At 45.5% G+C, this 27,258-nt stretch overlaps 1 protein-coding gene and 1 pseudogene across 1 annotated transcript; both read right to left on the bottom strand.

Moving 5' to 3' along the window:
• Positions 1 to 2,432: 2,432 nt before the first annotated feature.
• GJB7 (gap junction protein beta 7) lies at positions 2,433 to 11,085 on the bottom strand. The gene is made up of 2 exons (XM_043890153.1): positions 11,017 to 11,085; positions 2,433 to 3,302 (listed from the first exon to the last, which is right to left on the bottom strand). The coding sequence occupies exon 2, from the start codon at positions 3,273 to 3,275 to the stop codon at positions 2,433 to 2,435; it is 843 nt and encodes a 280-aa protein (XP_043746088.1). The 5' UTR covers positions 3,276 to 3,302; positions 11,017 to 11,085.
• On the bottom strand, positions 3,914 to 4,606 carry LOC122685528 (annotated as a pseudogene).
• Positions 11,086 to 27,258: the final 16,173 nt, after the last annotated feature.

The following is a 27,258-nucleotide window of genomic DNA, read 5'->3' as shown; positions in this document are numbered from 1 at the left end:
CTATTAATTATTGCTCAATAAATATCAATGTATCCATAAGAGAAAGAATAAAGAAGACAAAATTTGACTGCCAGTTTCTCTCAAATGCTTTGAGTCTTCACTGATACTCAGACAGCTTCCAGAATGTGTGTATAGGGAACTCATTTTGTAAATTAAGCTTTAAAGAAAAAAATTATCCCCCTTTCTGTCTAAACAGCTTCATGCGTGGCCTTTGCTTCCATTAGCTTCAACTCTTCTCTGCATGCAAAATGGAAAAGCACCAATGTCCACATGCTTCCAACCCTTTAGCTTGAGCAGAGCTTGTTGTCATAGGTGAGGAGACTGGGGTCCCCGAAGACATTCTGATAGCAAATTCATCCTCAGGCCGAAAAATTCCCTGACCTCCCCCAGTTCTGTGCACAGAAGCCTGTTTTCTAGATTTCATGCCCTGATCAGGGCCTCCAAAACCTTAAAACTCTGTTAACCGCAGATAGATATATATACACGTACAATATATATACATATAAAGTCTTATTACATACAGTCTGTCAGTGGTTACCTGCATTTGTGACGGCTGCCTGTTTCCATATCACGAGGTGAAGTATACTGGATATAAGCGCCTGAGTCCAGCAGTGACCTGTGGAATAAACTGGAGGAAGGGGGACCACACAGTTCACATCATCTCTGCTCTCCAAGACAAGTCTTCAAGACAGATTACAGCTATTGTTGGTGGCGTGGTCTGTGGGCTGCATGAGGACACAGCCTTTGTTACACGTGCATTGTAACCAGACATTTTAGGTTAAAGGAGGGAAGGCCGCAGACATGACATAATTGGTTTTTGTTAAAATTACATTTTTATGCCCTCACTTTTCATTTAAAAAATCCCAGCGGAGAAGAATGATTTCTGAGCTCTCTTTACCAGGCAGGGTTGCAAATCCTATTCTAAAATTGTCAGAACAAGCTTTATTTCACAGGATAACCATGCCCAGTGTGGCCAAGTAGTGATATCAATGACAGTCAAGTAACACCTCAAAGTCAATTCATTTTTATTCTGGAGAAATGCAGTTGTATTACCGTATTAAATCCAAAGAAAGTAGGAAAGTAAAAGAAAGCGATAGTCTTCAAATCAAGTAATAATAAACGTAACCATTTTTTAAAACAATTTTTTACACTAACGTAGCAGCATAGTACACTGTTGCTGTCTATCCTAGAGGGAGAGGTACCAGCAAACTGTAGGCAAGCCATGGCCCTTGTGAATTCCTGCCTGTAGATGTGGAATGTACAGAACCGTTCCGTGTTCTGTGGTCTAAGACAAGTGTTCAGAGATTATCAGGTGGGGGCCCTGCTCCCCATCCCCGTGGGACCTGTCTCCCTCGTGACTACCGCGCCCCTTGCGGACGTCTGCTAGTTCAGGCTCTAGTGGACTGTCCCCCAGGAATGTTCGTATTTAAGTTGCCTTTTGCCTTCGTGCACACTCAGGCGTGTCCAACTCTTCGCAACCCCATGGACTGTAGCCTGCCAGGCTCCTCTGCCCATGGGATTCTCCAGGGAAGAACACTGGAGTGGGTTGCCATTTCCTTCTCCAGGGGGTCTTCCCCACCCAGGGATCAAACCCGGGTCTCCTGCATTGGCAGGCAGATTCTTTACCGCCAGAGCCGCCTGGGAAACTGGAGACCCATAAATGATGGCTCTCTCCCCTTTCCCCTGCTGCTGCTGCTAAGTCGCTTCAGTCGTGTCCGACTCTGTGCGACCCCATAGACGGCAGCCCACCAAGCTCTCTTGTCCCTGGGATTCTCCAGGCAGGAACACTGGAGTGGGTGGCCATTTCCTTCTCCAGTGCATAAAAGTGAAAGTGAAGTCACTCAGTCGTGTCCGACTCTTAGCAACCCCATGGGCTGCAGCCTACCGGGGTCCTCCGTCCATGGGATTCTCCAGGCAAGAGTACTGGAGTGGGTGCCATTGCCTTCTCCCCCACTTTCCCCAAGTCCACTTCTGTCCAGACATGCCTACACTGCAAAGTGTCCTGGACCCTGTGGCTGTTCACTCGGGCTGAGCCTTCTCACCGAATGTGCTCCTGTGGGCTCCTGGCTCATCTGCTGCTGCCCGCTCATCACAGCCTTTCTGCAGAGACTGGGCGAGGCTGAGTGCCCGGGGCCTTGGCTGCAACTTGGGGAAGATGGCCAGGGCCTCCGCGGTTCTCGGAGGCCGTCACGTTGGGCAGAAGTGTCACTTTTTATGTTTTCTAGTTGATAGATCTAAGCGCTGAGAAGAATGTTGCTGGATTTCTTCACACTAATTTGCAGTTTAACTATTCAAACACAACTCACACGGCCTCATGAACCCTACAACCAAACAATGAGACCTCTGTCTAGTATATACAACCGAGCATGAAAATATTTAAGAATTCCTCCCAAATGACATTCGAGTGGACACACTTTGTTTTCCAAGGAAGCCTAGGTCTTGCGTGAGGGAGACGCGGGCTTTGCCTTGGTCACGCCTCGTGTGTCGCGGAGGAGCGTGGTTTCTCCTCCCCGGGCTGTGCTGGTGGCCGAGTCTGGGGAGTGTCTCTGGAGCAGGGCCGGGGCCCCTGTCCCAGCGCCCACGGCATGCCTGAGCTTGTGGCGCTCACACGCGGAGGACTGCAGTCTTGTAGAGTGTTTTTGGAGGCAGCACTTAATGAAACACTTGAGAACCAAAAAGCTCAGTTCAGTGACATTCAACACAACGCACAGGCATGAAGTCCCGACCAGGAGGAGGGTGAAGATGGTCTTCTCCGTGGGTTTGGAGACGAAGCAGTCCACAGTACTGGGGCAGGGCCTCAGATCGCACTTCAAAAGGCGGGGGACACGGAAGCCGCCATACAGCTTGTAGAATAAAACCAGGAAGCCAATTTCAAGGCCCGTTTTGACCACGAGGCTGATCATGTAGGTGCGCCACAGGCCCCCACCCACGGTGCCTGGGCTGACGCAGAGTTTCCTCCTGTGCTGTTTCTCTCTGCCCTCGCGATAGGCTACATGTAGAACCACCAGCAGTGACGGCGTGGAGACCATGATCAGCTGTAAGGCCCAAAGTCTGACCTGGGAGATGGGGAAGAAGTAGTCAAAACACACGTTTGCACAGCCGGGCTGTCTAACGTCACACTCAAACTCTCTCTGCCCCGCTTTCCACACGTGTTCCGCAGCCACCATGTAGACCAGCAAGCGGAAGATGAACAGGAAGGCCAGCCAGATCCGCCCAGTCCCCGTGGAGTATGTATTTACTCCACTCAAGAGGTCTCTGAGGAACATCCAACTCATGGCTGAGGTTCCCAAGAAGGCAAGATTCTGCAAAAGAAAACAGTTCCCTCATGATTCATTTATCTCTATTCCACTGATCGTTTCTGCTGCCTTACCTGTCGGCTATGGAGTTGACGTTTCACGTTATTACAACCCTGGATATTGAGGCTCTCTAAGGATCCCATAGGATACCCTTGCTTTCATACAAGGAGATGGCACAGCTGGTCTACAGGACGTAAATGATCCTATGCCCAGTTTGATTTGGAATTTGTTTGGTCACCCAGAATAATACCCCATCTCCAAACAAATCCTTCTCATTCATGGCTTCTCTCTCAGGGTGGTTGGGCTCTGTGGCTGAGCTGGAAAGAGTTAAATGTGACCCCCTAGGTGACCTGGGTACCTTCAGATACCTCTCACATGCCATCTTCTCTCTCTTTCTTTTTATAATGTTCTTTTTTTTTTTTGAAGTAGATTTGGGCTTCCCTGGTGGCTCAGATAGTAAAGAATCTGCCTGCAGTGCAAGAGACCGGGTTTGACCCCGGGATTGGGAAGATCCCCTGGAGGTGGGCATGGCCATCCATGCCAGTATTCTTGCCTGGAGAATCCTATGGACAGAGGAGCCTGGTGTGACTCTAAGCACAGTACACAGCGTAGATTTTTTTTTTTTTTAGGCAGATAAAGGCTTGTCTTTTATTGAATGAGTGATCTATGCAATTGCCGAGGCCACTATGTACAGAGAAGAGGGGGAGAACTTTATTTCTTGGTCTCTTCCTGCTTGGACAGAGTCTTGATGATTTCCTCCTCCTTGGCCTGGAGCCGCTCTTCCCAGCGCTTGCGGGCTTCCTTGGTCTTAGACCTTTGGGCCTCAGCCTGGTCCGCCAGAAGCTTCTTGCAAGCCTTGTCTGCCTTCCGCTTGTGGATATGTTTCATGAGAATCCGCTTGTTTTTGAACACGTTACCCTTCACCTTCAGGTACAGGCTGTGATACATGTGGCGGTCAATCTTCTTAGATTCACGGTATCGTCTGAGCAGCCGGCGCAGAATTCTCATCCTCCTCATCCAGGTTACCTTCTCGGGCATTCGAGCATTGGCAGTACCCTTTCGCTTACCTATACCCATATGCCTGCCCTTCCGGCGAGCCAAGGTGTTTTTCCAGCATCGAGCCTGACAATCACAGGCTTCCGGATGATCAGCCCATCTTTGATCAGCTTCCGGATCTGCTGGCAGGAGTTGGCATTGGTGATTTCATTAGTCTCATTGGGGTCCAACCAGACCTTCTTTTTGCCACAGCGAAGGACGCTGGAGGCAAGCCTCTTCTGAAGCCTGAGCATACTCATGGCCGGGGCCGCAGCGGCGAAAGGAAAGCCACAGCGTAGATTTAAAACATGGCCTTGGTTTCAGGTACAGGGCAAAGTGCTTCAGTTGTCTGTTCTTTTCAGGTTATTTTCCACTATGTGTGGTTACAGGGTGCTGGGTAGAGTCCCCTGCGCGGGGCAGTCAGCCTCGTTGCTCACCGGTCTCACGTGCAGCTGCGTCTGAATCCCCAGCTCCTGTCCCTCCCCGCCTAGGGCACCGTCCGCCCGCTCGGTTCTCTTGCTCCCCTCTCTGCCTCCTCCGCTCTGCCCTGTGGACGCCGACGGAAGCTGGCATCTCGGTGGCACGGTCTCTCGCGCACTCTCTGCTTCCCTTTCGCTGTAGGCCTGGGCCCTGCGGTCTGGGCCCTGATCCGTCTGTCGGCCCGCAGTGCGCTCAGCGCGCTCTGGTTCGCAGACAGCCACCCTGGGAAGGCGGGGTGTGGTTGTCTGTGGTGGTGGTGGTGTGTTTTCAGATGAGAACGCAGACTCTGAAAAATGAAGTCATCTCCCAAGCTCACACAGTAAGAGGCCGAGCAGGGTTCAGACCCGGTCTCCACCACTATAGGATGGGGTTGCTCGTCTGGTCCCCACTGACACTGAGGCCGGGTAAGTCTTTGCTCCAGCGTCTCTCCTGTGGATGCAGACTGTCAGCAGCAGCCTGGGCCTCTACCAGCTTTGTATCAGTAGCATCACCTCCCACCCCGTTTGCGCTGACCAAAAATGTCTCCAGACATTTCCACACGTACACCAGGGACAGAAAAATCTCTCCAGTTGAAAACCGTTACTCTTGGGACTTCCGCAGCAGACCAGCGGTTAGGACTCAGCGCTTCCACTGCCGAGGGCATGGGTTCTGGGTTCAGTCCCTGGTTGGAGAGCCAAGATCCTGCATGTCACACAGTGCACCGAAAAAAAAACCCAAAAAACCATTGGTCTTAACTGTCTACCACAATCAAAATATATGGACTGGAGCTCCAGGTCTGCTACTAAGATACCGCGTTATTTCTCAGGTGAAAATCTTGCCACTTCAGGTTCTATCTCCAATTATAAAGATGAGTTACTTCTTGCTTTCTCTGTAGACTCAGCCAAAGGAGTATCATGGAAATGATGACATAAGGGAAACCAGGGGGTTAAGAAAATGGGGATGTTGTGACAACATTCCGATCAGAGCACATCACATGGTCTCTTCCAGAGGGAACAGTATGTAACCAGCCCACCTGCTAGAGCCCCGAGGAGACGTATGAAAGTGAAGAGGTGTTTTCAGAAGAAACAAAGACACAGGTACACAATGCCCTATTCAGCAGGGAATAAAACACTTCAGTGTCCTTGGCTTCAGAACACAAACAAAATTGCATTAAATAAAAAGGATTCTCAAATCCACCTGAAAGGTTAACATCTCCATGAATTATTAAAACAAAGCCTCAAAGATTAAAAAGGGGGAAGGGGGATATTATGTTTCCTATGACATATGTCACTGGGCATTTGTCCATATTACTCAGGAGGATGTTTATGTAATGTTGCAAAACATTTAAAAGTAGCCTGTTGGACATTTTGGAGAAGGGATAAAGGTTAAGAGATTATCTTCCTGTTTTTCCAAAAGAAAAGTAGTAAGAAAGTGACCAGTGTTTAAGTAGGATCAGAAGACCGATGCCATCAAAAGTGCCAGGATTATGAATTTCATCTGACCAGTGTCCATCCTATTTTGAATCTCTCTGCTGGTAGAAAGGCAAATTTTCTCAGGAGGGAGGGGTGTTCTAACACCCGCTTTTAACGGGGGTGCTTTTGCACTGTGGATAAGAGTCTGGGCACAGCGTTGGATCCCTTGGGTTCAAGTCCAAGTTCATCTCTGATGCTGACAGTGCTTCCCCCGTGGGGCTGAAAACACTGACACCCGTTAGGTAATCAGTAAGCATCATCATGGCTTTTAGTTTTGCCTTTGAAAACCTTTTATTGATGTCAAAGTGAAGTCTTTCCAATCGCAAGGTAAATGCGTTTTTCCCCCCTAGTTCTATTCCTATGAATGTGGGTGATAGGAATCTCCCAGTAGCCCTTTTGAGCACTTGAAGGCTGTGAAGTCATCAGCTCAACATTTTAATCTCTTAATAATGTAGATCACCCCTTAATTTTAAAAAGGGTCTTTAATTTATCCCTTTTCTTAATTCACTAAGTATTGCTCCCAATTTTTGAAGAGTTTCCACTGACCATTTCTAATGTACAAATTATCCTGTGACTTTCTCCTTTCCCTTAAGAAGCAGCAGTTTACTGCACAGGAATTTAGTTTGGAAAACGCCAATATTTTTTAAAAGTAAAATGTTCAGTATTCTAATATAAGGAATAATTTTGGAAATTAGAAATTTCCCCCAAACATTTGATCTCAATTAAAAGTGAGAGTGAGAAGAAGGTTCGAGAACAATCAGGTTTCCACATGTGAAAGAATGAAGTTGGATCACTTCCTCACACCATTAAAAAAGTTAACTCAGAATGGATTGATGGCCTAAATGTAAGCGCTGAAACCGCGCGTACACGCGTGTGAAGTCGTTTCTGTCGTGTCCTACTCTTTGTGACCCTATGGACTTCAGCACCCCAGGCTCCTCTGTCCATGGGAATTCTCCAGGCAAGAACACTGGAGTGGGCTGCCAAAACCATGAAACGCAAAATCCTCCACCAGCTGTTCTAAGATTCCACTAACTGATTCATCCGGACAAAAGGATTCACCTTGTTTTACCTTTTTTTTTTTAATCTTTAATATGTCAATAGGATTTCCAGTATCACCAAACCATTTTAGAATTTTGCTCCTTCCCTCCTCACACACTGGACTCACTGAAAGACTGCTTTCTATTTTTAACGATGCGCTGAGGTCACTGAGTAAAACCTTCTAATTGCATCTCTTTATTTCAGCCAAGTACCATAAAGAAGGTTCCACCATGACGACCCTCTGGAGCTAGGAAAACTACCACAAGACCTAGAGCTTTGGTGGGTCATTAACTTCCGACTATGGTCTTTATTTCTTGTGATGAAATGATGTGCCTTTACTTACCTAATCCCTTCCTGATGTGTATCAGCATTACTTAATGTCTCCTAATTTAGTCATTTTTAATAAATATGTCTACAAACATTGAATTTTTAAAAATCTTATTATTTACTCCATTACTGTAGTACTTGACTGATTTAAAGAAAAACAGTAGTTTCTTAAAAAATCCTAAATCTTTTTTTAAAAATAAAAAAAAATGAGATTTTAAAAAAAGAAAAGAAAAATTAATGGAATCACAACCCTCCATAAAAACATGACATCCTGGAGTGAGACACAGCCAGGATAAATTAAGTAACTCAGAATTTGGAGACAAATACCTCTTTTGAATGTGAAATGAGTAAAAAACATTGTGAAAAAGGATTAACTCTTTGTAGAAGAAACCCACGCCAAAGAGATCATCTGTCCTGTATTCCTGGGATAACCTGGAAGGTACTAGAATGTTGGTAGATACAAGGATGTAGCAGTATTCAGGACTTCAAACATCAAGGTAAGAATTGGGATTTTTTCCCCCAATCATAGCAACCAGAGGGTACCTGAGCAAGGTGGGAAGTGAAGGAAGAAACGGAAGACAGCCGTGTGGTCCTGTGACTGGCATCGTGATACAGAAGCAAAGACTCACAGGGAGCAGAGTTCTGTGTGAAAGATGGGGGAGCAGAAATAACCCAAACTGACATGTGCCTGCCCAGTGTCTACACGGCTCTCTACACGGGGAGAACGCTGAAATGTGTGGACACTGCTCTCCTGCAACCGAGGAGCCTAGATTTCCTGAGACGACCCCACTATAAGCATGCTGAGCTGCTGAGAACGCGTGCAAGTCTTAGCTTCAAAAGATGAGTCCCTTTGACCGCCCGGCAGGGCAAGGAGGGCCAACGCATCCGGCATCTCTGCGTCCTGGAGTGAACGTCCATCACCATCGTGTGAGTCTCACCACTCCAAGTGACCTCCTGAGTGATCATGTCCTGGCCGAGACTCCTTAAGCTGTCCAAAGGCGTTTTCCTGAGATTAGACACAAGAGTTCCAGTCCCTGGAGAGGCACTTTATAAATCAGGCCTCCCGTTCATGTCAATGTATGACAAAACCCACTGCAATGCTGTGAAGTAATTAGCCTCCAACTAATAAAAATAAATGAAAAATAAATAAGTAAACAAATCAGGCCTCCCAGGAATTGGTTAATGTGGATGAGTCCCTTAAAGATGACTCCGCTTGGGGTGAACTAACCATACACCCGAACTTCTGAACATTGGGCCTGAGTACCAGACTTCCTGTCCTCCTCTTACTGCAGGATGAGCCTTTGCCATGCCAGCAGCTTCCCACACAGGAGGCTTCTTGTGTGGTTCAGGCATCAACAAGCCAAGTGCCCTCTCTGGGCTCCAGACGGCACTGTTCAAGAAACCCTGGCACTGCGGGAAGCCAGGGACCTGCTCCGTCACAACCAAGGACATCATCATCAGCCTCCGTGCCCAGCTGCTTTCCCTTCTCAGTGATGATAACACCTTGGATGTTATTATCCTTGGGTAGGGCTCGAGTATTTCCAAAGCATCTCACTGCATCTCGTCTGCCCCCCGTCCCATCCTCTGGAGTTGGTAGTGTACAGTAGGACCCTCAGGGCAGTGATGAAGAGACGAGACAGAGAGGGCGGAGGCTTGTCTACGCCTCCCAACGATCAGGTGGAAATCCAGCAGCAGAAATTAGACCCTGCAGGACAGGTCTCCAGTTCCGCCTGCAGCTGGTTTCTGCCCCACTTTGCACACAAATCATTTAACCCTAAAGAAAAGCTTCCTCTCGAGGGCCTCTTCCCACCTCTGAGGCCATAGGACCTCCTGACATGTGTGAACTCTCCAACCCCTTGTTTGAATATAAAGCATTTTCATTTTGAGAGATGCCTGCTTGGAAAAAATCCCCCAGAGATTTTCTCAGCTCAAGACCTGTGGCCCCTGAAGACCTGTTGTTAGATTCACAAGGGTGTGTGAGAGGTGTATGAATGTGTCTGCTTTTGGTCTAGGATCTTGAAACAATCAAACGGAAGCAACGCTGGACAGCCAGCTCATAACACAGGCTGCCCCAGGATCTCAGCACTCATATTTACCAGTGTTTGGCAGACTACGAAGCCTTCTGGCCAAATCCAGTCCGCCACCTGTTTTGTAAACAAAGTTTTGGGACACAGTCATGCCCATTCATTTACTGTTGTTGGGCGCTTTCGTCGCCAAAACGGCACACTTGAGTAGTTGCGACCGAGATGTAACAGCTCTCAAAACCTACAGTATTAACCCTCAGGACTTTTGCAGCAAATGCTTGGTAACCTCTGGTCTTTAAAGTGGGTTTTAAAGCTTGGAAAGAGGGTGCAGAACTTTAATCACCTAGGCCTGTGAGCAACGGCACAGGATGGGCTGTCCTCGGCAGAAGGCCACGGGGAGCCGCAGGGAGGGCCGCGGGGACCGAGGAGCTGGTGGCGGGAACGGGCCCGCGGAGGGAGAGGCCGCCAGGCCTGGCCTGCCGACGCCGCGCAGGCCCGCTGCAAGGACTCTGTGGTCAGAACCTCATCCTCGCCATGAGTAGCAGTCTCATGTCAGGCAAAGTGAAGTCTTCTGTCCACTCAACTTTAATTAACTTTAATTTACTGTATTGGTTTTGTGGTGTTTGATTTTCCTTTGGTAAATACAGCTGCATGAAACTCGCAAGTCCGGGGCCTTCCCTGATGGTCCAGTGGCTAAGATTCTGTGCTCAGTCCCTGGTCGGGGAGCTAAGACATGGTGCAGCCATATAAATGTATATATTTGGAAGTAGTAAGTCTGAAGATTAGCCTTGTAAGTCTGAAGATTAATTTTATCTTTTGTACCCGTCGATCACAGTATACGAAAAATGTGTCAACAGTGAGCGTCTACGAGCGGCGCTGAGGCGAACTGGACCCACCCAGGCTGACTCGTGTCCACACACAGCGCTTGTCTGGTATTTCACTTTCCTATGTGAATAAGGGTGTTGACATTTTTAGAGGATCCCCTCATAGCAACGGTGCAAAGGTTGTCCTCAGGCCACATAGAAAAGGCCGCTGAGAGGTCCCGGGCTGTGCCTCTGTGCCCCCATCACCCCACTTAGAGCAGCCAATGTCCCATTTTCAGGCCAGGCTTCTGCCCTGGCCAGAGCCTCCCAAAACCCTTGTCACCTCCACATCCCAAATGAGCAACTTTACTGAGAAGCAGCTCACCCAGAAAAGGCACCTGTGATGCGACACAAAACTGCAAAGCGGGTTGTCTCCGTTTGTAATACAGTAATTAGGATTCCTTCCTAAAGGGAAAGAGGAATGACTACTCAATTGCCATAAGTGGCTTATCTTCCCATTAAATAAACAAATCTTGCCATAGGAGAAATAAGCTTAACTTACCTCTTGACACAGATGTGAAGATTAAGAAGAAATCCGGTCGTTGCTCATTCAATTTAAAAACCATGGGTTGATTATATTATTTCCCTGAGAGGGAATGGTGTTTTAAGCTGAGGAAAATGGAGTCTAGTGGTTTCCAAGGTAGTGTGAGCTGAACAGGTGTAACCTGATCGTTTGTTTTGGCTCATAACTTTGATGAGAATTCTTGTGTCTCTGCTGTTTACAGTAAACGTTAAAAGAGAATTGAAACTGAAAAACGAATTCAAAGCTGTTCACGTACACACGGTTTATTGAACATGCCTTTTTAAAAAACCTTGTCATCATCTACACAAAGAAGCTGGAACAATGGGAGAGGGTGTTTCATCTTTTAAATGATTTCCCAAGGTTATTTATCAGAAGACATTGACAGGAAAAAAACTAAGCAAAAGAATAAGTCAATCTATCTTTAATGAGCTTATTTTAACTTCACATCATGGGTTCCAATCTTAGAAATCCAGAAAGTTAAAAGGCATAGTAAAAATCACTTTTCTAAACCCAGGGAGCATTGATAATAGACATTTTTTATGTATATAAATAGATGAGAGAGAAAGTATTTTATCTTTTTATGGAGCCATTTCTGGGCATGAGTTCAGCTAAAATTAAAGACGTGCAGAAGTGAAAATGAAATCCCTCTCTCTTGGAATAAGAATAGCTTAGAAACAGAATTTTCACAGTTAGAAATGATATTAGATGTCATGAAATTGAATGCCTTCATGTTAGAGATGAGAAAAACAACCACAGCGAGCAGCTTGCCGCAGGTCCCAGAGCCAGGGCATAAAGTGTAGAGAAGAATAGGCAGGACACCCAAGTCCGAGACTTCCGCGCTGTGACAGCCCTTCTACAGACCATGTGGATTTCAGTTCTCTCTTAACTGCTCTTAACATGCATGACCTGTGAAATTATTCCATACGTTCACACATTTAATCCAAAATTAGAAGTGCAGTTTACTTTGAAAAAGACATTGATTTACACTATGAATTGTATTACCGGATAAACCTTTTCCAGACCTAGTGCAAATCATGTTTGATTGGGTTTCGCTTTTACGGAGAGACCCCGGGACCCCACAGTGGTGACCCAAAGTTTGTGTGTGCTCAGCTCCCACAGTCGCGTCTGACTGTGACCACAGGCTCTTCTGTCCATGGTTACTGTCACGACAAGATCCCAAAGCCTGCTTCTGGATTTGACCATTCCTTTCAGCTTCCACTCCTTTGTTCATAATGAGCACTTACCAAACGTCACCCTTTCCTTAAAACACTCCCTGGTGTACTCAGACACCTGCTTCCGGGCATGGTTGGACTGTCGCGGCGTGTTGTTAGGGTAACCTTCCGGGTGGCCTTGCTGAAAGCTCCAGCACCAATGATTTAGAAGGTCCCAGCCTTCGGATAATGTTAGCACCAACCAAAACAAAGGTAGCATTTGATGATCTAGCGTGGTAGAGGTGTGATTTTCTAGACAAAGGTCCCTGTCCTCAAGGGTCATGTAACATGAGCCAGGGGAGGCAGAAATTGCTGGGACGGGGCCATCAGGAGAGGTCGTATAGAAGAGTACATGGGTTTGCTCTGCTGAACCTGACACTCTTAATCACACTCATGTTTTCATGTTTTTGCCAGAGATTTAATTCTCCCACCCTCCTTTTTATTTTGTTTGTTTGTTTAGAAGTAACAAACATAATAAGAACTGAAAAAGGAGTGGCATGTTGTGGGGAAAATACCATCATTTTAGAGTCCGACATTTAAGGGTGGGGAGAGGTTAAAGAGCTGCAGCTGGAGAGAGAATGAATGAAGGCCGTTTGCCTGGTTCTGTTTCCCCCTCAGCGTGAGACTGTGGCCCTGCAGGATCTCAGCAGGAGCGGGGCCCGGAACAGAGCAAGCCAGAGCTGTCGAGCGTCCAGCATGTCCCCCTGGAGGGACTGCACGGGGGTCGAGGCTGCAGGAAGACCTGCTCGGGTATTCTGTGTTCAGAAAGAGCATGGACATGTGTTGAAGGCGGAGCCGTGTGACAGCCAAGGTCTAAGTGTTCACATCATGGCTGCGGTGGTGATGCAGGGCTAAGCTCTCCTGTGTGTGGGAACCCTCACGCAGAGGGCTGTGCTCTGAACTCAGCCTTGATCGTTTCCCAGCAGAGCGTCTCCTCCAAGGGAGGTCAGGAATCCTTCCAGCTCACTTTAGACACAGCTGGACCACTGCGCTTTTTCTGGCCCCATTAAGACCTTCGATGGACTCAAGTAGGTCTCGAAGACAGTGACCAGTGGAGAGGGTGTCTCTAAACAAACACATCTTAAAAAGATGGATTGAAGGCGTGTATTTAGCCTAGAAAGGCAAAGTTCAAGGGACTGACTTATCAGAATTTGTGTCAGTTCTCTATTAAGAATTTTTCTTTTTTTTTTTTTTTTGCAGAGGTAGAGATCCCGTAGACCTGAGTTCAGATATACAAAGGTCGGAATTCCAGACCTGTTTTTCAAACTTTGTGAACTTACTCCAGGTGCTTGAATTATCTGAGCCTCAGTTTCTGTGTTTGCAAAATGGGACAGGCATCCCCTTCTTTGGTTTCCTTACAGTGCTTAAATAAAATAATAACTCCTCAGTAAACAGTAGCTATTGTCATCTTTGTTCACTGAAAGCAATGCTGACTTTAGAGTTGCGAGATTTCCTGTCAAGAAAAATGGGACCAGCTGATTCATGCTTTTGTGCGGCAGAAACCAACAGCATTGTAAGCAATCATACTCCAATTAAAAAATAAATTTAAGAAATGGGACCAGAAGTAGAGAAATATGCAGAGACTTGAAAAGCAAAAAAATTACGTTTTGCCCTGGGCAGCAAACTACATATGGGGAGAATGTGCCTCCACGCCTCAGAACAATTGCTCTCCAGTACTATCTGTGAACACAAGGTACTTACATGAAAAAGTACCTCTTTCTTCCCCCTCCCCTTTTTAAAAAAATGTTTATTGGAGCATAGCTGACTTAGTGTTCTGTTACTTTCTGCTGGGCAGCAAAGTGAAGCAGTTATAAATACATATATCCACTCTGTTTTAGATTCTTTTCCCACATAGATCATAACAGAATAATGAGTTCCTTGTGCTATACAGTAGATCCTTATTAGTTATCTATATTATTTGGAAAACTCAGCAGTGGCCACAGGACTGGAAAAAGTCAGTTTTCATTCCAATCCCAAAGAAAAGCAATGCCAAAGAATGCTCAAACTACCACACAATTGCACTCATCTCACATGCTAGTAAAGTAATGCTCAAAATTTTATATATAATAGTGTGTATATGTTAATTGCAGTCTCCCAATTTATCCCTGCCCCCGTCTCTCCTGGTAACCATAAGATTATTTTCTATGTCTGTAACTCTGTTTCTGTTTTGTAAATAAGTTCATTTGTACCATTTTTTTAGATTTCACATGTAGGTGATATCATGCCTTATTTGTCCTTCTCTGACTTACTTCACTCGGTGTGATAGTCTCTAGGTCCATCTGTGTAGCTGCAAATGGCATTATTTCATTCTTTTTATGGTATATGTGTACCCCATCTTCTTTATCCAGTACTCTGTCAATGGACATTCGGGTTGCTTCCATGTCCTGGCTATTGCAGACAGTGCTGCAATGAATACTGGGGTGTCATGGGTCTTTTCAAATTATGGTTTTCTCCAGGTATATGCCCAGGAGATCCATATGCTGGATCATATGGTAGCTCTACTTCTAGTTATTTTTTTGGTGAGGGGAATATGCTATTTTATTAACATTTATATTTCACCAACAATGAATTCAAGTATCTGCTAGCCATGTGCTCAGATTTTTGAAATAAAGATAAAATGGATGTACAGCTTTAAGGGTGCAATGTATTTAACGCTGCACAATGTACCCAACAGTTAGAAAATCCATACACTTAGGAGCAAAAGTTTAGGGACAAACCCTGAAATTGGAGGAAAAACATGCCACTCAGGGCTGAACAGTAGTCCTTGGTTGCTGACAGAATCTCCCCTTGAATTCAGACTTGAGACAAACTGAGGGAGTCTGTGTACAAAAAACCCACTGAATTCAGACCAAACAGTAATAGAATAGACTAGCCAGAGCCAGTTTGGATTCTGGGGGCCAGTCTGAATCGAGAAGGGCTCGCTGGAGACTGGAAATGTCGCAACTGAAATGCAGAGTCTGCAGACTGAGAGCAGCCACCTTCTAAGAATCACTGATTCCAAAAAGTTCACAAGATGCTTTTCCCAAACAGGTCATTTTTAGCTTTTTAAGGAGCCTCCACACTGTTCTCCATTGTGGCTGCACCAGTTTACATTCCCACCAACAGTGTAAGAGGGTTCTTTTTTCTCCACACCCTCTCCAGCTTTTATTGCTTGTAGATTGATGATGGTCATTCTGCCGGGTGTGAGGGGATACTTCATTGTAGTTTTGATTTGCATTTCTCTAATAATCAGTGATGTTGAGCATCTTTTCATGTGTTTGTTGGCCATCTGCATGTCTTCTTTGGAGAAGCGTCTGTTTAGATCTTCGGCCCATTTTTTGATTGTATTTTTTGTTTGTTATTGAGCTGCATGAGCTGTTTGTATATTTGGAAGATTTATCCCTTGTCCATCTCTTTGCAAAATGTTTTTTCATTTTGTTTATGGTTTCCCTTACTGGACAAAAGCTTTTGGGTTTAATTAGGTCCCATTTGTTCATTTTTTCTATTTTCATTACTTTAAGAGGTGGGTCAAAAAAGATATTGCTGCAATTGGTGTCAGAGAGTGTTCTGCCTATGTTTTCCTCCAAGAATCCTATAGTATGCGGCCCTGCATTTCGGTCTTTAATCCATTAGGAGTTTGTTCTTGTGTATGGTGTTAGGTAGGGAGTGTTCTAATTTCATTCTTTTTTTTTTTTTTTTTTTTTGAGTGAAACAAAGTATTTCTTAGGAGGAAAGGGGGTACATGTGGATATACACATGGGTGAACTCGGAGAGAAAGTTACCTCTAATTTCCTTCTTATAATGCAGGCTGTTAGTTCCCCAATCAGGGAGTGAACCCGTGTCTCCAGCAGTGGAGACAGAGTCTTAGGAAAGTCCCTACTTGTCTCTTTCTAACATGGCAATCCTCAGTTATGTCAGGAGCTCGTGGAAGATTTTTAGCATTTAGAACGACTCCAGGAACACAATAAATATTTCTCATTCATTTATTTTTTGGAGCATAGTTGATTTGCAATGTTGTGTTAGTTTCGGGTGTAGAGCACATTGTTCAGTCATACATACGTGTCTTCAGATTCTTTCCCTTTTAGGTTATTACAGAACATCGCGTAGAGTTTCCTGTGCTATGGAGTAGATCCTCGTGCTTATCTGTTTTATACAATAGTGTTCATAGTATTAGGGCTTCCCTGGAGGCTCAGATGGTAAAGTGGCTGCCTATAATTCGGGACACCCGGATTCAATCCCTGGGTCGGGAAGATCCCCTGGAGAAGGAAATGGCAACTCACTCCAGTACTCTTGCCTGGAGAATCCCATGGATGGAGGAGCCTGGTGAGCTACAGTCCATGGGGTCGCAAAGAGTTGGACATGACTTAGTGCCTAAAGAGAGAGAGAGTATGTTGATCCCACACTCCTAATTTATCTCCCCCCTCCCCATATATGTCTCAGTAATGGTTGATGAGAGCAGTATAGTGCTTCCTAGGCTTCAGGTTCTGGTAAGAATGAGACAAAGGGCTCTGTATCCTGAGCTGCTTATTCTGGTGCCACTGGTGATTCATTCAACTTCTGACTGATGTAGGAAAGGACTGAGGAAAAATGCCTTGTGGGTACAGAATATCTGAGGGGTTGGAAAGGTCACATTTCTATATCTAAAGTGAATTTTCAGCACTTTTCAAATGAAAATATGAGCATCATTTCCTGACTGTGTGTTAGCTGCTCAGTCATGTCTGACTCTTTGTGACTCCACAGACTAGCCCACCAGGCTCCTCTGTCCGTGGGATCCTCCAGGCACAAACAGTGGAGTGGGTAGCCATGTCCTCCTCCAGGGGGTCTTCCTGACCCAGCAGTCAAACTTGGGTCTTCTGCATTGCGGGCAGATTCTTTACCGTCTCAGCCATCAGGGCAGCTCTCTCCTGATTGTAACTCCTCCTACATCAGCCCTTTCTGGATCCAGGGGCACGATGGGCTTGCCCCACACCAGGCAGTCATCAGCAGAGACCCAGCTCAGAAACCACATCTCCCCCCAGGTCACTGAAAGCACCCAGGTATTTTCTAAGCATTTTCCACAGCCAGGAGATGTTGCTTTCCTGTTTGAGATACTGTTTTTCCTAAGTAAAAGGAAGTCACGTATTCCCCATGCACCAGGCTTTCAAATTTTTCTGGGTTTGAGTGGGCTCTGAGTTAATCAATGCATATGCCTTTAGCTCTGGTTGAGTTTTCTTTATATATATAATATATTGGCTGTGTTGGGTCTTGTTGCAGCAGGTGGGATCTTCAGTCTTCACTGTGGCATGTGGTGTCGAGTTCCCTGACCAGGGATCAAACCCAGGCCCCCTGTGTTAGGAGTGGGGAGTCTTAGTCACTGGACCACCAGGGAAATCCCTCCACTTGATTTTTCTAGTTGTCAAGTCTACAGTTAGAAGACCCTATTTTACCCACCTCTGCTTAAAGAAACAAGTATGCAGTATCAGAAAACATTTAGATCCAGGTTTTCATTTTTCTCCTTTTTATTATTTGAATTTTCTTTAAGAAAAACAATAATATGGATGGCTTTGTGTATACGTAAATGTTAATGCAGATATTGGAGAACAAACTGCAGATTTATATCTTCACCAATTTGTGTCAAATGCTTCCTCATGTAATCCTTGCATACCTCCCCACCCTTCCAAAAAATAATACTATTTTGATATCTAAATTCTAGATGGGAGACACGGGTACAGGCAACAAAATCCCACTGTGTATAGAAAAGTCTATGGAAATCTGTAAATGTACCTTGGAGATTAATACTATGAAATATAAATAGATAAATAAACGAGTAAGCGTCCCCCACCCCAGGGTGGCTGGAATACTCGCTGTGACTGCAGCTTCATCATGTGTTGGGGAGCCAGCTCCATTGTCCGGCAACAGCGTGCAGGGATCGGGTAACAGTGTCTGACCTGCAAGAGGCGTTTGATAAAAGTTAAATCTATGGTTGCAAAGGTGACTAATGACTCACAGCTGAGACAATCTGAGATTCCCATATGAAAGGGGATCTCAATAAGTTAAAAGTAGGAGGTATTGGTTATTTCCATGCAATCGATGGGCAAAAATAAAAACAAAACCACATCCAGATTAAAAATTACCTGAGACTTGTGTGTGTGTGTGATTCAGATGAGAAGCACACACTTGAAATTCTGTTCAGGGCTTGAAGCCTGTGGCTTGGCCGCTCCACGTGTTGCCAAAACATTTCAGCAGGTGGTGTTTTGTAAAGTTCACATGGACGTAAACAGCCATACACTCCTCTGAGTTTTGATGCCTAGGTATGCTTACCTTTTGCTCCCTGTGGTATAATTTGTTGTTGTTCAGTCACTAAGTCCTGTTGGAGTCTCTGTGACCCCATGGACTCCAGCACGCCAGGCTTCCCTGTCCTTCACTACCTCCTGGAATTTGCTCAAACTCATGTCCATGGAATCAGTGATACCTTCCGATCACCTCATCTCCTGTTGCCCCCTTCTCCTCTTGCCCTCAATCTTACCCAGCATCAGCGTCTTTTCCAGTGAGTCAGCTCTTCACATCAGGTGGCCAAAGTATTGGAGTTTCAGTTTCAGCATCAGCCCTTCCTATGAATATTCAGGACTGATTTCCTTTAGGATGGACTGGTTGGATCTCCTTGCAGTCCAAGGGACACTTAAGAGTCTTCTCCAACACCACAGTTCAGAAGCATCAGTTTTTTGGTGCTCAGCCTTCTTTATGGTCCAGCTCTCCACACAGTTAATTTTACACCCAGCCTGCATATGGGTATACACAGAATTAACACTATGGCACCCCAAGTCAAAGCTTCATAGCAATCTCAGAGACTGTTTAGCATCTTTAGCCTATTGGAAAGGCTGAGAAGGCCAAGCATATGTAATGACATGTGTCAGGCACCGTACAGAAGGCAGAAGACTTTGCCAGGAGTCCCACCACACACCCACCAGAATGACTGAGATTGAGGACAGACAATATTCACATATTGGTGGGAGTGTGCAGCACTGAAACCCTCATACACTGCTGGTGAAGTATCAGCTGGTGCAATCGCTTTGGAAACTATTAAATACAGTAAAATTGACCGTACACTCGCTGATGACTCAGCAATTCTAATGCCAAGTGTGTATATGTGCATCAAAATACACTAATGTTCATAACAGTCTCAAACTGAAAATACCCAAATGTCCATCAGCATAAGGATGGGTACATGAACTGTGATGTATTCATATTTTCAACCTCCTCACAAAGACTACCAGGAAAAACTGTTGATCAAGCAAAGCTTACAGAGTCTTTGTAATGCAGGAATTAGGGAAGAGTGTTTTTAGGGTTTGGAATTCTGGGCTCACAAGATTAATGGCAGGTCTTTCAAGGTAGGGAACTGGTTAGGATTGTGTCAAGTTCATGAAACCATATATTAGGAGTGGTGACATTCTGCAGGTGAGTTTTCAAAAAATAAAACCATTGTCTTGGTAAGTGAGTTGTTTACCTAGACAGAAAAACTGTTCACTTATTAATTGGTTAGCAAAAAATTTCCTGATATAAATAGTAACATAATTTATTCAGCTGCTATTGTATCTTCCTTGTTATATTGACACTGGGTGGTCTCAGCAATCAGTCCCATTAGTTAAGTTCATGTTGAGGCAGGAAATCTCACTTCTCAGGACAATGCAATACTGTGTAGCAATAGAAATAAATAATAGACTAAGTGAATCATATGAATGAATTTTAAAACATAAAAGTTTAACAGATTAATACATGGTGATAAAAATCAAAATAGCAATTACCAAAGAAGGGGCTGGATAGTGACTTGAGAGGAGGTGAGATGGGGTTCTGAGATGCCCTTATGGGATATTCCGAGATATCCTAGCTCCTAACTCAAGTGGTGGTCACTTGAGTGTGTACTCTTGATAAGAATCCATCAAGCTGTTCACTTAGGATTTGTATACTTTCTTTTAATTAAACAAGAAGATTATTTAAAAAATAGAGGTGAATAAAGGGAAAGTCTAAACTCTAGCACCTTAAGTGTGTGCTCAGTCACTCATCGTGTCCGACTCTTTGCAACCCCATGGACTGTAGCCCACCAGGCTCCTCTGTCCATGGGATTCTCCAGGCAAGAGTACTGGAGTGGGGTTGCCATTTCCTTCTCCAGGGGATCTTCCCGACCCAGAGATCAGACCCAGGTCTCCTGCATTGGCAGGTGGATTCTTTACCCCTGAGCCACCAGGGAAGAAAGAATAGAAGTGAGTAAAAGAAAGATCTAAGTTCTCTCACCAGTTTATATTAAATGATTGCTATTGAAAATAAGTATACCAACAACATTAAAGAAAACCTGAATAAAAGGAAATAATTCCTCATAAGTACACAATCCTGTTACTCTGCCTTGAGTCATATGCTTTCTGTTATTCCGTGCCTACGTCACTTGGCTTTATTCCACCAGGCATCCAGGCACTGACGGCAGGGCGCTCTCTCTCTGCCCGCCCACTCAATCGTATTGATCAAAGCTCTGCATCCTTCCTGCAAACAAACAAACATTGTACAATATGATGTTCACGAGGATCTGTTAGACTCTGGGAGCTCTCCCTAAATGTGTGTAAGTTTGGTAATAGGCTGCAGAATACATCTGCGTGGTTTGAAGAAAGACAGACATTCTTGGTTGCTTGGAGTGAGTGGTAGAGTCTGATTGATCTAAGACAGAAGTTGGATCATTTGTAGAGACGTGGGTGGACCCAGAGAATGTCAGACAGAGTGAAGTTAGTAAGAAAAAACCCAAATACAGTATATTAACACATACATGTGGCATCTGGGAAAACAGTGTCGATGGTCCTATTTACAGTGCAGAAACAGGCACAGAGGTCCAGAATAAGTACATGGCTACCAACCAGGGAAGGGGGCCCGTGGGATGAACTGGAAGGGTGGGGGTGACATGTATGCATTATTGATGCTACGTATAAAGGAGAGAACTAATGGGAGCATACTGCATAGACTCGGGAATTCAGCCTAACGCACTGTGGTGCCCTGAGTGAGGAGGAAGTCCAAAATGAAGGGGCTCTTCCCAGGTGGCACCGTGGTAAAGAACCCCCCTGCCAGCGCAGGAGACGCAGGTTTGACCCCTGGGTTGGGAAGGTCTCCTGGAGAAGGAAATGGCAACCCCCTCTAGTATTCTTGCCTGGAAAATCCCATGACCAGCGGAGCCTGGCGGGCTACAGTCCATGGGGTCGCAACCGAACAGACATGGCTGATTCGTTTTGCTATACGGCAGAAACCGACATTGTAAAGAATCTACTCCCCAGTAAAAATTAATTAAAGCAAACAAACAAAAAGCAGAAATAGAGCGAGCCTCTGGGTCAGCTTAGGAAACCTCTACCCCTGTTCACGCGGAGGCTGGCCTCCTGCTTTGCCTTTTCACTGCGGATTCTAACAACATTAATGCTGCCATTAGTCCAGAAGAGCACTGAGCTCGTCACCAGGTTACCTGACTTCAGCAGAGTCGCAGCTGTCCTGTGAGTAAAAACACGTGCCGTGATCCCCGAATAACGTGCCCTGTGTGACATCTGCTGTGTAACAACCTCCACATGACTTGAGGAAAAGCTCCAAGTGTTTTCAAACTAAAGAAAGAGCAGGAGAAAAGAGAGAAAGTCAAAGAAAATAGAAGAAAAGGGAATCTTTCTTATTCGAACTTAAAGAGACTTTTCTTATTTGTTTAAGCCAGGACATGACATTCTTTTAGGGCCATTGCAATAAAGGTCTTTATTGTATTTTATGCATCAAAGTAACTCAATTACTTGCTTTATGCCCTAAAAGGATAGAGTCAAAAATAATTAGAATAGAGTTTCTAATCTTCCTAAAAGCTCTATTTATTTAAATTGAAGTAGAGTTGATTTGCAATGTTGTGTTAGTTCAGGTGTTCAGCAAAATGTCTCCCTTATACATACATACGCATATATATATTTATCCAGATTCTTTTCCCTTATAGGTTGTTACAAAATATTGATTATAGTTCCCTATACTGTGCGGTAGGTACACATCTCTGTTTTGTTTTCGAAGCTTAGGAAGCATCTTCTCAAGATAAACATCATTGCCCCCAAATAAAATTATCCCACTCACTTGATTATATTTGCACTGATCCCAATCCATACAGACCCAGGATCAACACCAACTGTATTTAAATCTCCACTGTCTGAAATGGCCATTTTGTCTGATTTGCTGGAGGCTTCATCCAGTCAGACATATAAATCTCCAGAGGAATTTCTTAAGATGGGTTACAGTATGACACATCCCTCTCCCCAGGGTAGAAACTCTTATTATAAAAACCAGTTATGTCTTACCTGGCAGATGAAGAAGGAAAGTGACCCACCATGAATGTCTGCGGTTCCCAAGGTGAGGTCTAAGGACGAGGAACAGCAGCACCTGGGAACTTGCAGTGGAATTTCCCAGGCCCCACCCAGACCTCCTTTCTGAGACACTGGTAACTGAAGCAGGTTCGACCCCTGGGTTGGGAGTATCCCCTAGAGGAGGAAATGGCAACCCACCCCAATATTCTTACCTGGGAAATCCCATGGACGGAGGAGCCCGGCGGGCCACAGTGCATGGGTGGCAAAGAGTCGGACAGGAGCAAGCGGCTGAGGTCTCACAGCTGGTGTTTAACAAGCCCTCTGAGTGAGTCTGACGCTTGCTCAGATTGCAGACCCTTGATGTGGGAAGATGCTGAGGGTATGTGGATGTCAGACCAACTGACAAGACTTCAGAAACACTACGCATCTTGTGAGCTCATTTGTTAGGCTCGGCAACGGCTCTCTAAATGTTGGTAAATTTTTAAAATATACTTCATTTTATAACTACATTAAATTTGCTTTATTTCAAAGATATGTACAGGAAACAATACTTTCTAGTACAACCCAAATATCCCCAAGCTTTTCAAGCATCTAGATAAAAATAAGGTCTCTTGAACCTTGGTACTGGTGTTTCACTGGCATATTTGTCCTACCTGTAAATCTCAGGATCTCCCCACCCAAGGGCGTGGCTAGTTAAACAGGCAGGTTGCAAAGCCTTGCATGGGCCCCTCTCTATCTCAGGGGGCTCTCCCTAGTTTGGGAAATTGGGTTTGGGCAAGGGTGGAAGAGTAAGAAGGGTGGGCTTGGGGATGTGTTTGTGTTTTTATCCAATGATGGGAGCAGACTGATAAAGGAATAAAACATCTGTGCCTCAGTTGAGAGAAGGTTCCGCAGCCTTGGTTGCTATTGGAGGCAGTCACAGAATTGATGTCCAACAATAATCAGTATCAAGGCTGCAAGGAACAAAGAGCTTTTTGAGGGGTCTTAAAAATTACAATTTGGGAGACAGATGCAGGTTAAACCAAGTGAAAGACTCTTCTGGGGAAGAGAGACACGTATAAAGGCAAAAGCCATAAGATTGTTCAATAATCATGACTGACTTTGGTGCGAGGAAGGAAACCTTTAAACCTGTCACTAATTAGTCAGTCAGTCTTGCCTGTGCCGGGTCTTCGTCGCCGCCTGGCTCTCCTCTCGTTTCTCCGAGTGGGAGCTGCGCTCTCGCTGCGGCCCTCGGGCTTCTCCTTGTGGTAGCTTCTCTTGCTGGGGAGCGTGGGTTCTGGAGCATGCGGGCTTCAGTAGCTGCAGCACATGTGCTTAGTAGAGCAGCTCCCAGGCTCCAGAGCACAGGCTCAGTAGCCGAGGCGCAGGGGTTGGCTGCTTTGCAGCATGAGGCATCTTCCCAGACCAGGGATCAAATCTGCGTCTCCTGCATTGGCAGGTGAATTCTTTACCACTGAGCCACCAGGCAAGTCCAAGGAAGGAAATATTTGTCCTTAAGGGATAGGCCGTCACCAGTTATATTAGGGAAATCCAACAAGTATCTGAGTTTCTGGAACACGGGGCAGATTCTCTGGACACCTGCTTTAGATGGTAAGTGATCAAAAGCCAGGTTCCGTCCAGGCTGAGACGTGCGTCAAGTGACATGTTCCCGGTGGCCTCCTGGCTCCATTTGAGAGAGTTCTCTCAGCAATGCCACCTCCATTTTGATGCTGTTTTCACAACTGTGGGCCTGCAGGCCCGTCCCAACAGCTCCGCCCTCCTGCACTAGGCCCCCTTTCACAATATCTCACTGGCAGCCCATTCTGGGAAAGTGTTCCTCATGGTTCAGAGGCACAGGGCAGTGGGTTGGTTGGCTATTCTTCATCATGGAACCTCCTCCTCACCACTTCCCTAGTCCACTTAACATCCCTTCAGTGACTATTTCTGGAGCTCTTCATGTCTGGAAATACACCTATAAGCAAAATATAGAGCCTTCATGCAGCTCCTTGTAGAAGCTCCGTGGAGCTTTCACGGTGTGTTCATTGTCATGGCAATCCTAGTGCAGGTTGGAAAAGAATGTCCAGACACAGAGCATTTCAGATGGGAGTGAGCTTATTAAGAGTAAACAGCAGAGGTAATGTGGGTGCTGCAAACACAGCAGGCTGACTTCCTGACAGAACTGGGAAAGCCAGCACTTCATGAGTTGGTGGTGACTTAGCAGCAGCAGGCAATTTTTATAGCCTCAAGACAGAGACGTTTCCTGCTGGAGGTTGGCATCAGGTGATTGGTCAGGGTGCTATAACGTCAGCACCCAGGTGGGCGTTTTGCCTAAGGACTCAGGAAGCTTGCTGGTGACGATCAGGGGCCTCTCGGCCATGGTTGCAAATGGGCTTATTCAGTTCTGGAGATGACCTTGCTCCTGGGCTCCGGTTCTGCGGCCTTCAGGCAGGTCTCACACCTGTAGCCTCGGACTAGGAGTCCACATTCACGTCTTCATGGAGCTTACATGAAGAAGAATGGAGAAGAAAGACAATAAAGAAGTAAATTGTACCGTGACCGGTGCTGACACTCTTTTTTTCAGGTCCCTCGGGAGTATTGCGCGTGTGTTCAGTACCAGGCCCCCGTTTCTCTCACTCTGGCCATTCTCGCACCGTAAGAAGGACGCCTCGCCTCACCACCGTGTGAGGACGTGGCTGTGACGCCCTGGTGGAAAAGTTCTGCTCCGTGGTCCCCGCCGGCTGCCCGTCTCAGGAGTTCTGTGTAATCTGGACCAGAAAGCAGGTCTACTGGTAAGGTGGAAATCTGCTGGTTTTGTCTTCCTAGTACCTCTACCGGAGAAGGCAATGGCAACCCACCCCGGTGTTCTTCTCTGGAGAATCCCAGGGACGGGAGCCTGGTGAGCTGCCGTCTAGGGGGTCGCACAGAGTCGGACACGACTGACTTGACTTAGCAGCAGCAGCAGTACCTCTACCCCGTCCTAAATCTCAGAGGTATGATGATCTGACCTTGACCCAGGCTGGGCCCGCCATGGGATCCCTTCCTCCTGTCTACCACAATTTGTCCTGAAAAACGGTACATTCCCCAAAAGTCATGAAAGCCAGCCAGAGCTCTGTTATGAGATTTGATATATAGATGATTAGAAAAGCTCCCTTTCCGCTTGGATGGACCTTAACGTGATGACCCCTACTCCAAGACGTGGAGTGAGTGTATGTAAGGAGCACGCGAGAAATGAGAGAAGAGAGCCCTGTTGGCGTATATGCATGTGCCATGTCTCACTGTTCCCCAAACAAATCCCCTCCCTGTCCTTAATTACAGGAGGTAACACAGATCCTTTCACACTTGAATTACTTTCAGTTATTTGCAGCTGAAAATAATTGTATGCTGAACCCACATTAATTATATCAACTACTTTGACTTGGATCGATGCTAGGGAAAAGAAGCCAGAATTTATTTTACAAAAGTTATAGCAGCAATAAAACAAACCCTGCCTTTGACAAAACACCATATTAACATCATGGTAATAAGTTAATATGATTTTTATTACACCTTACAAATTAACTATTAATTCATGCCTGAAAAAAAATGCACCAGTACGTATGAGATTCCCTTGAAAGGGCTCACAGACCACCAGTATTGTCGCTGGCGCACACTTTGGGAACTTCTAAATAAAACAGACATCTTTTGTAAACTTGAACCAATTTTCACATGGATGAAACTTTGTTTTATGCAGCTAATCCCATCAAATATAAAATCTCCTAACCCTAGCAAATATCAGACCTCCTGTTAAATATTATTAAATATTGATGATGCTATTTTAAAACAGGATTATAAAAGCTGCATTCAGACTAGCATCATTCTTCAAAGTAATTTCTTAAAAGCATCATAAAATAGAACTAACGTCTATTCATATCATTTGCATTGTACTCATATCCATTAAACTAACAAGGTCTTTAGGCTTTTCGCTCTTATCATTACCTATAGTTTATGCTTTTTTTTTTATTAAACAGGTTCTTAGGTTTCACTTATTCTTTTACTTGAGCACTTTAGGTTGATCATGATAGTAAAAGTGCTTTTCTTTGCATAGTGGTATTTGACATTTAGGGCCTCCTGGGAAGCTCAACTGGTAAAGAACCCCTCAGCAAAGCAGGAGACCCTGGTTCCATTCCTGGGTCAGGAAGTTCCCCTGGAGAAGGGATAAGCTACCCACCCCCGTGTTCTTGGGCTTTCCCGGTTGCTCAGACAGTGAGGAATCCGCCTGCGATGCAGGAGAGCCCGGTTGGATCCCTGGATTTGGAAGATCCCCTGGAGGAGGGTAAGGCAACCCACTCCATCACCATCAGCAAATTGTGTGCAAATCACAATCATAACCACATCTTGGAATTTTAAGGCACTAATAGAATGGCAGAGCACTAACTGTGCCTTTGAAAGACTGTGCCTATAAAATGGGGCCCGGAGGACACCAGATCCGAGGGTTCTTTCCCAAATCAGAAAGCTTTCCCCTTCCATTAAAGAAACTTATGTAGTTCTAGGTGATTTCTCCTTTTTCTTATACAAAACACACACGGGAAACTGGAAAGTTATTGGAACGTAGGGGACTGAAAACACAAAGTAAAAAAGGAAGAAACCAAAAATGCCCCTTGCAAACTCCATCCCTCTGGAGGACCAGGGTGATGGAGAGAGGCTCTAGACTACTCCCGCGCCCCTGCGCCGCAGCCTCCAGGCTG

Source organism: Cervus elaphus, chromosome 28, assembly GCF_910594005.1.
Source record: "Cervus elaphus chromosome 28, mCerEla1.1, whole genome shotgun sequence".
Taxonomy (NCBI): domain Eukaryota; kingdom Metazoa; phylum Chordata; class Mammalia; order Artiodactyla; family Cervidae; genus Cervus; species Cervus elaphus.
This window is presented reverse-complemented; position numbering and strand designations above follow the sequence as displayed.

Coding starts and splice junctions, on each gene's coding strand:
- GJB7 (XM_043890153.1), bottom strand. CDS start 3,275: ATGAGTTGGATGTTCCTCAGAGACCTCTTGAGTGGAGTAAATACATAC.